Source organism: Phoenix dactylifera, chromosome 2 (assembly GCF_051530095.1).
Source record: "Phoenix dactylifera cultivar Ajwa chromosome 2, Ajwa_hap1_PhDact_Kaust_v1.1, whole genome shotgun sequence".
NCBI classification, from domain to species: Eukaryota; Viridiplantae; Streptophyta; class Magnoliopsida; order Arecales; family Arecaceae; genus Phoenix; species Phoenix dactylifera.
The window spans coordinates 35,584,131-35,595,026 of record NC_143191.1 but is presented as its reverse complement, the minus strand read 5'-3'; the positions used below and the strand labels follow the sequence as shown (position 1 = coordinate 35,595,026).

The 10,896-nt window shown below is 40.9% G+C and overlaps 1 protein-coding gene across 1 annotated transcript; it reads left to right on the top strand.

Annotated features, from left to right (window-relative positions):
* The first annotated feature begins 4,463 nt into the window (after positions 1 to 4,463).
* Positions 4,464 to 10,654, top strand: LOC103701563 (4-coumarate--CoA ligase 2-like). Its single transcript, XM_008783686.5, has 5 exons — positions 4,464 to 5,635; positions 6,698 to 6,896; positions 8,443 to 8,656; positions 9,297 to 9,399; positions 10,280 to 10,654. The coding sequence occupies exons 1-5, from the start codon at positions 4,643 to 4,645 to the stop codon at positions 10,409 to 10,411; spliced, it is 1,641 nt and encodes a 546-aa protein (XP_008781908.1). The 5' UTR covers positions 4,464 to 4,642; the 3' UTR covers positions 10,412 to 10,654.
* Positions 10,655 to 10,896: the final 242 nt, after the last annotated feature.

The window sequence follows — 10,896 nt, the reverse complement described above, 5'->3', positions numbered from 1 at the left end:
AATTTAAACTTGATGTAATTACTCGTTGGAACTCCACATATAGCATGATACATGATGCATACCCATATAAAAATTTATTAAGTGCATATATTAATGATCGTGGATTAGGATTTACATTGACAGAAACTGATTGGAATAAAGGAAAAATTTTGGAAGATTTTTTGCTTAGTTTTTATAATGCTACCAATGTTCTTTCTGGTATTTATTACCCTACTTCATGTTCATTTTTACAACAAGCATATATAATTAGTCAAAAATTTGCAGAACATAGATATGATGATGTTTTAATGCCTATTATTCACCTAATGGAATCTAAATGGAATGAGTATTGGGACAGGATATGTCCTATGCATAACTTAGCTGCTGTATTTGATCCTAGAGTTAAATTAAATGGCGTGCTAATTTTACTTGATGCATACGCTGAAAATATGAATCAAGATGCTGAATCTGCTAAAGATGAGGTAAGACAACTTCTTTATGATATTTATGCTATATATGATGAAAAAATTCGTGGATCTAGAACACAAATACAAACCTCTATTCCTCCTTCTAGTAGTTCTCGTTCGTCATCTATTTTTTCATTCATTGCACAGAGAAGACACACACATGCTTCAAGTTCCTCTTCATCTTCTTCATCTTTAAGTAGTGAACTAGAATTTTATTTACGAAATGATCTTCAGTCTGCATATGATGAAAATCAAATAGAGAATCTAGATGTATTATCTTGGTGGAAGAGTGTTAGAAATCAATATCCTGTTATGTCTGCAATTGCACGCGATATTTTAGCTGTGCCGATGTCCACGGTAGCATCGGAATCCGCTTTTAGTGCAGGTCGGCGTGTTCTTGACGAAAAGAGAAGTAGGATGACGGGCGAAACGGTGGAGATGCTTCTCTGCTTCAAGGATTGGCTGGATGCTGAGGCAAGACTTCAAGATAAAGGTGGACATAATACAACATCCTCTGATGATGATGATACAAACACTACTGAAGACTGAAGACTGAAGACTGAAGACTGAAGAGTGAATACTGATTCACTGAATCACTGATGATTAGTAAGATTTCTTAATTTTTTATAATTGTACATTTTTATTGTATTCTGGAGGTCAGACCAAGGTCCAAACCTCGGCCCTTTCTTAGTTTCTTATTGTATTCTAGAATCTAGAGGTCAGACCAAGGTCCAAACCTCCCTTCATGTACCATTTTGATTGAAATTAATAAACTGGTAGGGGTCTATGCCAAACCTCCCACCATTAAGGTGGCTTTATATTCATAAATCAAGATTTCTTAGTGTTCATAATTTATTAATGTATTAAAAAAATTTTATCGGGCCGAGCCGGGCCCAGGCCCGGACCGTGCCAGGCCCGCGTGCCAGCCCGGCCCAGGCCCTTATGGGCCGTGCCGTGCTGGCACGTGGGCCGTGCCGTGCTTGGCCCGCGTGCCTAGACCGGGCCGTGCCGGCCCAGGCCCGAAGCGGGCCGTGCCTGGCACGGCCCGCTGGCCAGGATTCGCTAGCCCAGCACGGCCCTATCAAAGGGGCCGTGCCAGGCACGGCCCGTCACTGTAGCTGGCGGGCCGTGCCAGGCACGGCCCGCTTCGTGCCGTGCCGTGCCGGGCCGTGGGCGGCCCGGCCCAGTGCCCATCTCTACTCAAAATAATCTTTATTTCTTAATAATTCTAGTTTTTTAGGGTTGACCTGAGCAGATAGTAATGATTGTTATTGATATGCCTTGAAAATGATCCCAACCAACATGGCAAATTGACCAAAGAGAACCCGCCACGAAACCTCCAACCAACTAGTCAAAGCCTGCCATGTGGTCGACCCTAAAGGCACGTGAAGCGTCTTTCGAATTTTAAACACACTCTTCAACTAGCGACAGCTTGGCCACGATCGCGAATGGATTCTATAACCGTATGACGAACAAGTGAGATGCACAGGCAAAATGCTTGTGCATGATCTTCAGGGCATGCGATCGGTTATCAAAAATGGTTGATACATATGTCTGATTTTCTTGGCAATAAGTGTAAAACCTTGTCTATATAAACAACTCTTGAAGGATACTCCACGTAAGTGCTCTTGATCCCTTTCATGCCCTTATGCTGCCATCCTGCTACTCTCACAATGCCTCCATTATTCTCTGAGAGTTCATTTAACTTAGGAATCAAAGGATCTCCCGCCATACATTTTTTGGCTAGAGGACTTCTTTGTCTTTGTTATTTCAAGTTAGATCCAATGTTGAGTGAATCTTCGAGCATGGTCCATGCTGTCCAACATCACCTTGGGAGTGACCGACATTGGAACCATCATTGCCTAAGTGCGGATCGCCATCTCGGAGATGCGTTGTGTTCTTCAGCTGACCTTCACAGTCTGAGCAGCCAATCGCCTGGGCACTTTAGTAGTCCATCCATCTCGGTGTCCTGGTTGGGCCAATTTTCAGCAGCAATAGTTATCATTGCAACGGTAAATTACATTGTTGATCGCTACATTTATTTTTTAAAAAATATCTATTATGGTCTCGAGAGTCAAATCTCCTCGGTTGCTAGGTAGCTTCACTATATTTTGACTTCTAATGTGGGTAGGTGTATCTATTCTAGTGCTGCCTAATTTAGCAATCCTAGTTAAAAAAAGAGAAGAAGACAAGGATATCAAACCATAGAGTAGGGCTGAAATACAGATCAGATACTAATATATCCATATTTATATTTATTTTGTTTGATGAATATAGATACGGATACAGATGTTTGTTGGATGCAAAAATTCATATCCAAATTTGTTTTAAACGGATAAAAATACAATTCGAATACCAAAAATATAGATATAAATATGGATATAAATTGGATAATTAAACTTTATAACAGCAAAATCAAATATATTACTAAATAGATGATAAATCAAGTTAATATAATATTAATGTGATTATTTACATTTTCTTAAAGTTATGAGTACTGTATAAAAATAAATAGAGTTACAAATGGAATCAAATATTTGGATATGGATCAAATAGTTGTTTATTCGGATATGGATATGGATATTAATTGGATGCTCAAATTTCTATCCATATCTATATAGTTTTTTAATTTAATCTACTTTCACTCATACCGCAGAGGCCATGGTCTACACATACATGGGTAGCTCAGCAATTCTGTTTTTTTCATCACTCAGCTGATTTGCGATACAAAAAAATAATGCCTACAGAAGAAAATTTTCAGGATTAATCATACCTCTCAACTTTTGATCACTACTTAAGAGAGAGAGAGAGAGAGAGAGAGAGAGAGAGAGAGAGAGAGAGATGGTTCATGTGATTCACGCAATTTGTTGATCATTTAGCGTGTGGTTTGACCACCACCAAACGTTTGTTAGGTAAGGAAAATTTGAAGTTGAAACTATAGGCGTAGATGCTGATATCTTGTACGATATTGACTTTAAAACTATTACATATTTGTGCAACATTATGGAGTTTAGGATCTGCTAAATTACATTGTTCATTATATTTACATATAGAGGTTAGCTAAGAATGAATGGATGGCTCGGTCCACTGTGTAAGTAATTAATTTGCGTACTGAACTCCTTTTGAATCAAGCTCGGATATGATTGAATCAGATGATGTGTCAATTTCCATCTCCTTTCTTAACTCCTCGCACACGTTCACACACTAATCAGAACCATTCATATATTATATTCCTCCAAGAGACTTGATTGAAGTTTCCGTGGCTCAATGACTGTCATATTATTTTTATTTCTCCATTACCTGTATTCTATTACCGCAACTCCGTCATATGTTCGTTATATGTTCCAACAAAAAAGAACGAGTCAGCTACAATGTTGGACCGTAAAGATACTTGGATCAAGCCCGTTTGATCTGAAACGAAGGGCTCTAGTTTCAGTATCCCTCAGTCAACTCCTACACGCTCCAAAAGAGACCTAATTAGCTCCAGTTTCCGCACGCTGACACGTGTCTACGGACGGACGCAAGTTACCGTTTTCCACACGCCGACGGAGCGGAGAAGGTTGGTGAGACGGCAACAATCGCCTCGCCAAGTCGGCATCTAATAATCCAGGCGTCTCCATCCCCAAGCAAGCATCCCCTCCCTTTCATCCGTCGGATAAAACAACCTTTCCGATCGACGGTCTGGATTTCCTTTCTCCATTACTGATAGATATGGTGGGTCCCCCGGCTAGGTACCAAACCCACCAAGAACTGCTGACGCCCACTGACGTCACTCGGCCAGCGGTCCACCTGTTCCGGCTCGCGGTAGGTAAGACCGAGCCCAGACCCGAGCCGGCCGGACTTTTTCTCTCACTGAAGCGGGCATCGCACGTAGGACCGGGTATGCGTTAGGTAAATGCTGACATGGCAAACTTGGAGCGGTCTACTTCGTCTTTAGTCAAGCCATTCCGCCAGCACCACCCAACTCCCACTTCTCTCACCAACCCTATCCCATTTTTTCTTCCCATTTTCGTCCTCACAAATGCCTTAATTCTTCCAACGTCCTCACCAACTCCCCAACCCCCTCCACCCGTATATTACCTTCCCTCCTCCCACCCCGTTCTCCTCAGGAAAGAGCTTTGACGAAAATAATACTCGCCGAGCTCTTCTCCAGTACAACCAACACCTCCACCGCCGTCTCCACCTCCGCCGCCGCCATGGGGTCGTTCCCGCAGCCGGAGGAGATCATTTTCCGGTCGAAGCTGCCGGACATCGAGATCCGGAACGACCAGCCCCTCCACACATACTGTTTTGAGTACCTGGCAGACTTCGCCGACAGGCCCTGCATCATCGACGGCGCCACCGGCGAGGTCCATACCTACGCAGACGTCCACCTAGCCGCCCTCCGCGTCGCCGCCGGCCTCCATCGCTTCGGCGTCGGCCAAGGCCAGGTCATCATGATCCTCCTCCGCAACTCCCCGGAATTCGTCCTCGCCTTCCTCGGCGCCTCCTTCCGCGGCGCCGTCTCCACCACCGCCAATCCCTTCTACACCCCAGCCGAGATCCACAAGCAGGCCGCCGCCTCTGGCGCCCGCCTCATCGTCACCGAGTCCGCCCACGTCGACAAAGTCCGCACCTTCGCTGAAGAACGCGGAATTACCATCGTCTGCGTCGACGTGCCCCCCGAAGGCTGCCACCATTTCTCCGAGCTCCTCCAATCGAACGAAAGCGATCTCCCCAACGTCGAGATAAACCCCGACGACGTGGTGGCGCTGCCGTACTCGTCAGGAACCACCGGACTACCAAAAGGTGTCATGCTGACGCACCGGGGGCTGATCACCAGCGTGGCCCAGCAAGTGGACGGTGATAACCCCAACCTCTACTACCATAAAGAGGACGTGGTACTGTGCGTCCTGCCACTGTTCCACATATACTCGCTGAACTCGGTGTTGCTGTGTGCGCTGAGGGCGGGCGCGGCGATACTGATCATGAGGAAGTTCGAGGTGGTGGCGATGCTGGAGCTGGCGCAGCGGTTCCGGGTGACGATATTGCCCTTCGTGCCGCCGATCGTGGTGGAGATCGCCAAAAACCCGGTCGTCGACAGCTACGACGTCTCGTCGATACGGACGGTGATGTCCGGGGCGGCGCCCATGGGGAAGGATCTGGAGGACAGGCTGAGGGCCAAGATCCCCAACGCCAAGCTTGGCCAGGTGCGTGTGGACTACTTCGGTTCTTTACCGCCTTTGGTTTTTTTTGTTTGTTAGTCATGGCCAGTTGGGGTTTAGGTGAGTACCATGTGAAATATACTCTTGCGTAGCTTCCACAAAAACCTTTTTAACTTATATGTCCATATTTTTTATTTATTCATCGATATTTTTATGGTGGAGCATCAATCCACTGCTGTGTCTTCATATGCGATACCGTAGAATGTTATATAAATGACTACCATCAAAAGATGAAATGATACTTATTTTTCGAATACCATCCATTCTTTAATAGCGGCCGACCATCGAGGGATGCATGGTACTCAGTTGCATCGTAGATAACTACCATTGAAAGATAAAATGATATTTATTTTTCAAATACTATCCATCTTTTGATGGCGGTCGGCTATCAATGGATGCATAGCACTCTAGTGTGCGCGGGTCGCACCGTAAAGTATGCATGAGAGTTTACCCCCCTGGATTTGATTCCAGGATTTCCATCCTCCCTCCTTTTCTTTTGGAAGTTGGAACGCGTGGGAATCTCGTAGAACTAATAAACCCAGCTGTAGGGAATTGTTATTACAATTAGTCTACGTGGTAAATTTTCGTTGGTCATAAAACTCTTCCCACCACCCAACTCATCAAGGTACGCCGTTGATTTTATAACGGAAAAAGGGTCAATTTATACTTTTCTATTTGGCAATATATGTGTTCCAGGAATAGGTGCCATTTAGAACGACCAAGAGAAATGACTTAGCGGAGAACAAATACTATGGATGTGACTGTTTTTTTGACCACTTGTGGGTTGTTTTTCTCCAACAAAACAAGAGAAAAAGTTCCCTAAAAATATTTCTTCGAAAAATAATTATAATGTTTTGTGTGCTTGCATGCACATCCTATAGAAGTAGTAACAATCAAAAGGTAGCACGTCACTCTCCGTGGCGTCGTTAGCGTCCACCGGCTCAATTGTCTCATGCAATTTCCCATCTGCCCCTGCAAGTTTATTTTTAGCAGATAAGGTTTAGTTTAGCTGCTCATTAAGTGTTCGAACAAATGATTTTTCTACAGGGCTATGGGATGACTGAGGCCGGGCCGGTGCTTTCGATGAACCTGGCATTCGCCAAGGAGCCATCCGAGACGAAGTCCGGGGCGTGTGGGACCGTCGTGAGGAACGCGGAGCTGAAGATCGTCGATCCTGAGACCGGCGCGTCCTTGGGACGGAACCAGCCCGGAGAGATCTGCATCAGGGGAGCTCAAATCATGAAAGGTGAGTGAATCTTTGAAATGTTAAAAGCCCCTCGTTAACTTAGCCTTTGATGGTTCTCTATCATTACTTCTGAAATTGCATCAGTGGATACCAACTGTTAATGCTTTAGAGCAATGATTGTTCCCCAAGTGGTCATAGCTGATTTCGGCTCCAGCCATATATAGAGCTTTCGATATATGACTTTAGAGAAAAATAGAGGTTTATATTAAAGAATATGTTTAAATGAAGCCAAGCATGGAGTTATAGACCGGCTGCACATGAGGACATGACGGCATCTATTAAAGAGGTTCTTCTTTCAAACGTGACAATCACCCAATTATGAGCTTAATTGAGAATTCTTTGTTTACACCCATTATAAACATAAATTATATATATAAATTTCCTATTTCCCATAGGAATTAGTTAGACAAATGACTAAAAATTAAACAGCCTTTGACCTTGCTTCGAAAGGGGGGTAGGTGGGCGCCAAGTTGTTATTATTTATTAGTAAATTAAAATTTTTCTCTTTTTTTTAAAAATTTTTGTAAAGGTCCCAAAGCAATGGACTTCATAGGTGGTTGCTTTACCAAACCTATCATCGCAAGAAATTCCTTGTTCGTTTTAGAGTACTAATGGAACAGTCATGTTTTTCTCAAGTCGCAAGCCTCGCAAACCATAGGCCACAGCAATCATAATGGCCCCATCACCTTTTTCGATTGCACGCTATATATATATATATATATATATATATATATATATATATATATATATATATATATATATATATATATATATATATATATATATATATATATATATATATGTACACCTATGATTAAAAAAAAATACAAACTTTGGGGCAAATGATGAGTTGGTGGGCCCACATGGTACAATGTTATTGATGTGGGCCATGGCGATGATAGGTGTACAGCTTCCCCGCCAAGCCTCGAGGTGGGATGATGTGGCTTCCCGCGATGTGTTGAAAATGTTGTTCGTGTATCGCATTTGAAGAGGACCCACTTATAGTTTTATGGGTACAAGTTGGAATTTATCTAAAATACTTGGACCATCGCATAGGAATTTTATAATCTTATTTTTTTAATTTCAAAAAGATAATCTATGAAGAGAAATATATTGGGTTCGAAATGAGCGGTCCCCATTTCGGATCCACTACATGTCAGATAAAACCCATCCCATTCAACTTGATTCGGATCAGATATTCAATGGAGACATGCAAATTACCACCATTTTTTTTTGAAACGAAGATGCTTCCTTTGAATTTGGTAGATATGTAACTTGGAGCTATAATATGGTCACAATTTGTGTGTTCGCCAGTCATAGAATAGAAAATTTCTTTATATATTTGTTTTCGAAAGCAAAGTTTTCCTCTTGATCTTGAAGTAAAAACCGGGGAGCTCGTTCCTAGATGCTTGTGTTTTCAAAAGATATTCATTGAACTGTAACATACTAGGTTAAAAAAAAAGAGAGGTTGTTCTTCCACTACAATTTTGAGAACCAATATATTGTTATATGTTGTCATTTAATGAGGTTATGGATAACTATTCAGGTTATCTCAATGATCCTGAGGCTACAAAGAATACCATAGACAAGGAAGGTTGGCTGCACACCGGAGACATCGGTTATGTGGATGATGATGATGAGATCTTCATCGTAGATAGGCTTAAGGAGATCATCAAATACAAAGGATTCCAAGTTGCTCCTGCAGAGCTTGAAGCCCTGCTCATTGCCCATCCCAACATTGCAGACGCCGCTGTTGTCCCGTAAGTCATTCTCTTCAAATTTAGCGATGCTAGCTTTCATAAATTGTCCTAAGATCTTAAGTTCTAAATTTTCCAAATTGTATTCGTTACTTTAAGATATGTGTGTACTAGTTGGATGTTGCTAAAATAGAAAGTGAAATATTTGTGTTAGTTGGAGGATGTAGGGATATGCTTTGACAAAAATATTTAAATGCAACATTTCTCAAAGGAAGTACCCAAATATTCCTCGACCAATATAGTTCCAATAGAAGACAATAAGCCCATCTATTATCAAGCCATAGGTATCATAAGTTAGTTGTAAACCTGTAATTGATAACAATATTTATAATTTGGACAAAAATATATATATCTTATTGCTTTCTTGGAATTAATAGTTAGGGGAATGAATTTTGCTGGAAGTTCCATTGCAGAGTTCAGGCCTAACTATTAAAAGAGAAGCTATGAGAACGATGAAACCTGTGACTGCATAGAATTCTATTGAAAACAAATCATAAACTATCACCAACAAGATACCTGATAGCATAATCAAAACCTTTAATATCTTTAATTTGTATCAAAAAAAAAAACTTTAATATCTTGGATGACTACACAAGAAGCTTCTGATGCCAATAAATTTGCTGATTTCTACAAATTATTGCAGCATGAAAAATGAACTGGCTGGGGAAGTCCCTGTAGCTTTTGTTGTGCCAAAGGATGGCTTTAAAATCACAGAGGATGAGATCAAGCAATACATCTCAAAACAGGTATGTATGAGGTTGATGTTTTCCATCTTTCCTCGTAAGATAAGGTTCATGTTCAACCGTAGCATACTATAAAGCTCAAAGTTTATAACTATGTAAGTGAAGAGAAGCAACTCAAAGCAAGGTCGGCCCTTATTTATAAAATAAACTTGTGAAAAATATAAAATAAATATTTATGTTGTTGAATCAAAATATTAATTATGTTATGAAAAGATAAAAAACAATATTTGTTATTGAATAACAAATAAGTGGATAATGATAGGCCCCAACCGCCTTTGAACTAATAACATATAAAAATAAATACTTATGTTGTTGAGTAAAGATATAAAAAAATATTAAAAACACGGGTATGTCCCAACTGGATTCAGACCAATGATCTCTTAATCTCCAATCAAATGCTCTATTACTGAAACAGAAACCTTGACTTCCAAAATTTTGATTTTATAGACGTATCAAATACTACGGTCCCCATATTACAGCTTAACCTAGCTTTCAAGCTTTAATCCAATTTGAAACAGAGCTCAAACAATCTTTACCTAGACTTGTCTAATGCATTAGCAGCCATACTCTCAAAAACACCTTCTTAGGCAAAGCTATTACAGAGTCAATTAAGATTATTTGATAAACAATAAGAAAAAATTATGTGAAGGGACTCAATGCCAATGGACCTAAATATTTTTCTAATCGACGATCATGGGATAATCAATGTTAACCTCCCAGACCAACAACCATTTTATATCTAATTTATGATGATCAAGAATTTTATACCGACTCATCAATTTTGATGGCTATTTTATGTTTAACAGCCAAACATAAAATGCTAGTTCTGAAGCAAAGGCATTTTCTAAAAAAATGAGCTTGATGGATGCCTTTTTTCACTCAGGTGGTTTTCTACAAGAGGATAAACAGGGTTTTCTTTATTGAGGCCATCCCGAAGGCGCCGTCTGGCAAAATTCTAAGAAAGGATTTGAGAGCGAAGCTAGCGGCTGGATTCTCCGATACTCAGCAGTCGTGAATGCCATTAAAACTGCTTGTATTGCGATACACCGTAGCTGATCAGTGCCATACGCTTTCCTCGACTCTGATGTAACAGGAGGAGGAGAGATCGTGTAATATTCTTCCTTAAAATGCCCCCACCTGAAAGGACTATGAATTTTTCTGAGATGTGGCTTGTGGGCAGCCGGATAGGGGCAATTTTGTCTTCCAGTCCGGTTGCAGTCTATATATACCTATATAATTAATTTTGTTGGTTGTGTTATGTCCATATACAATATGCCATGATTTTTTTTTGCTCCAAAATAATGTGAATGATTTTTCTGGATTTGGAATTACAGTTATAATTTACATAAAACATACCATTTTAGTTATATCACAAAACCTACATTCACACAATCACACCTAGGCAAATCATATAAAGCAAAAAAAATAAAAAATTATTATGGCATTATATAGGAGCTGATTAGTAGCAGCTGCTCAAAATATTACTTAGAGGATTCTTGA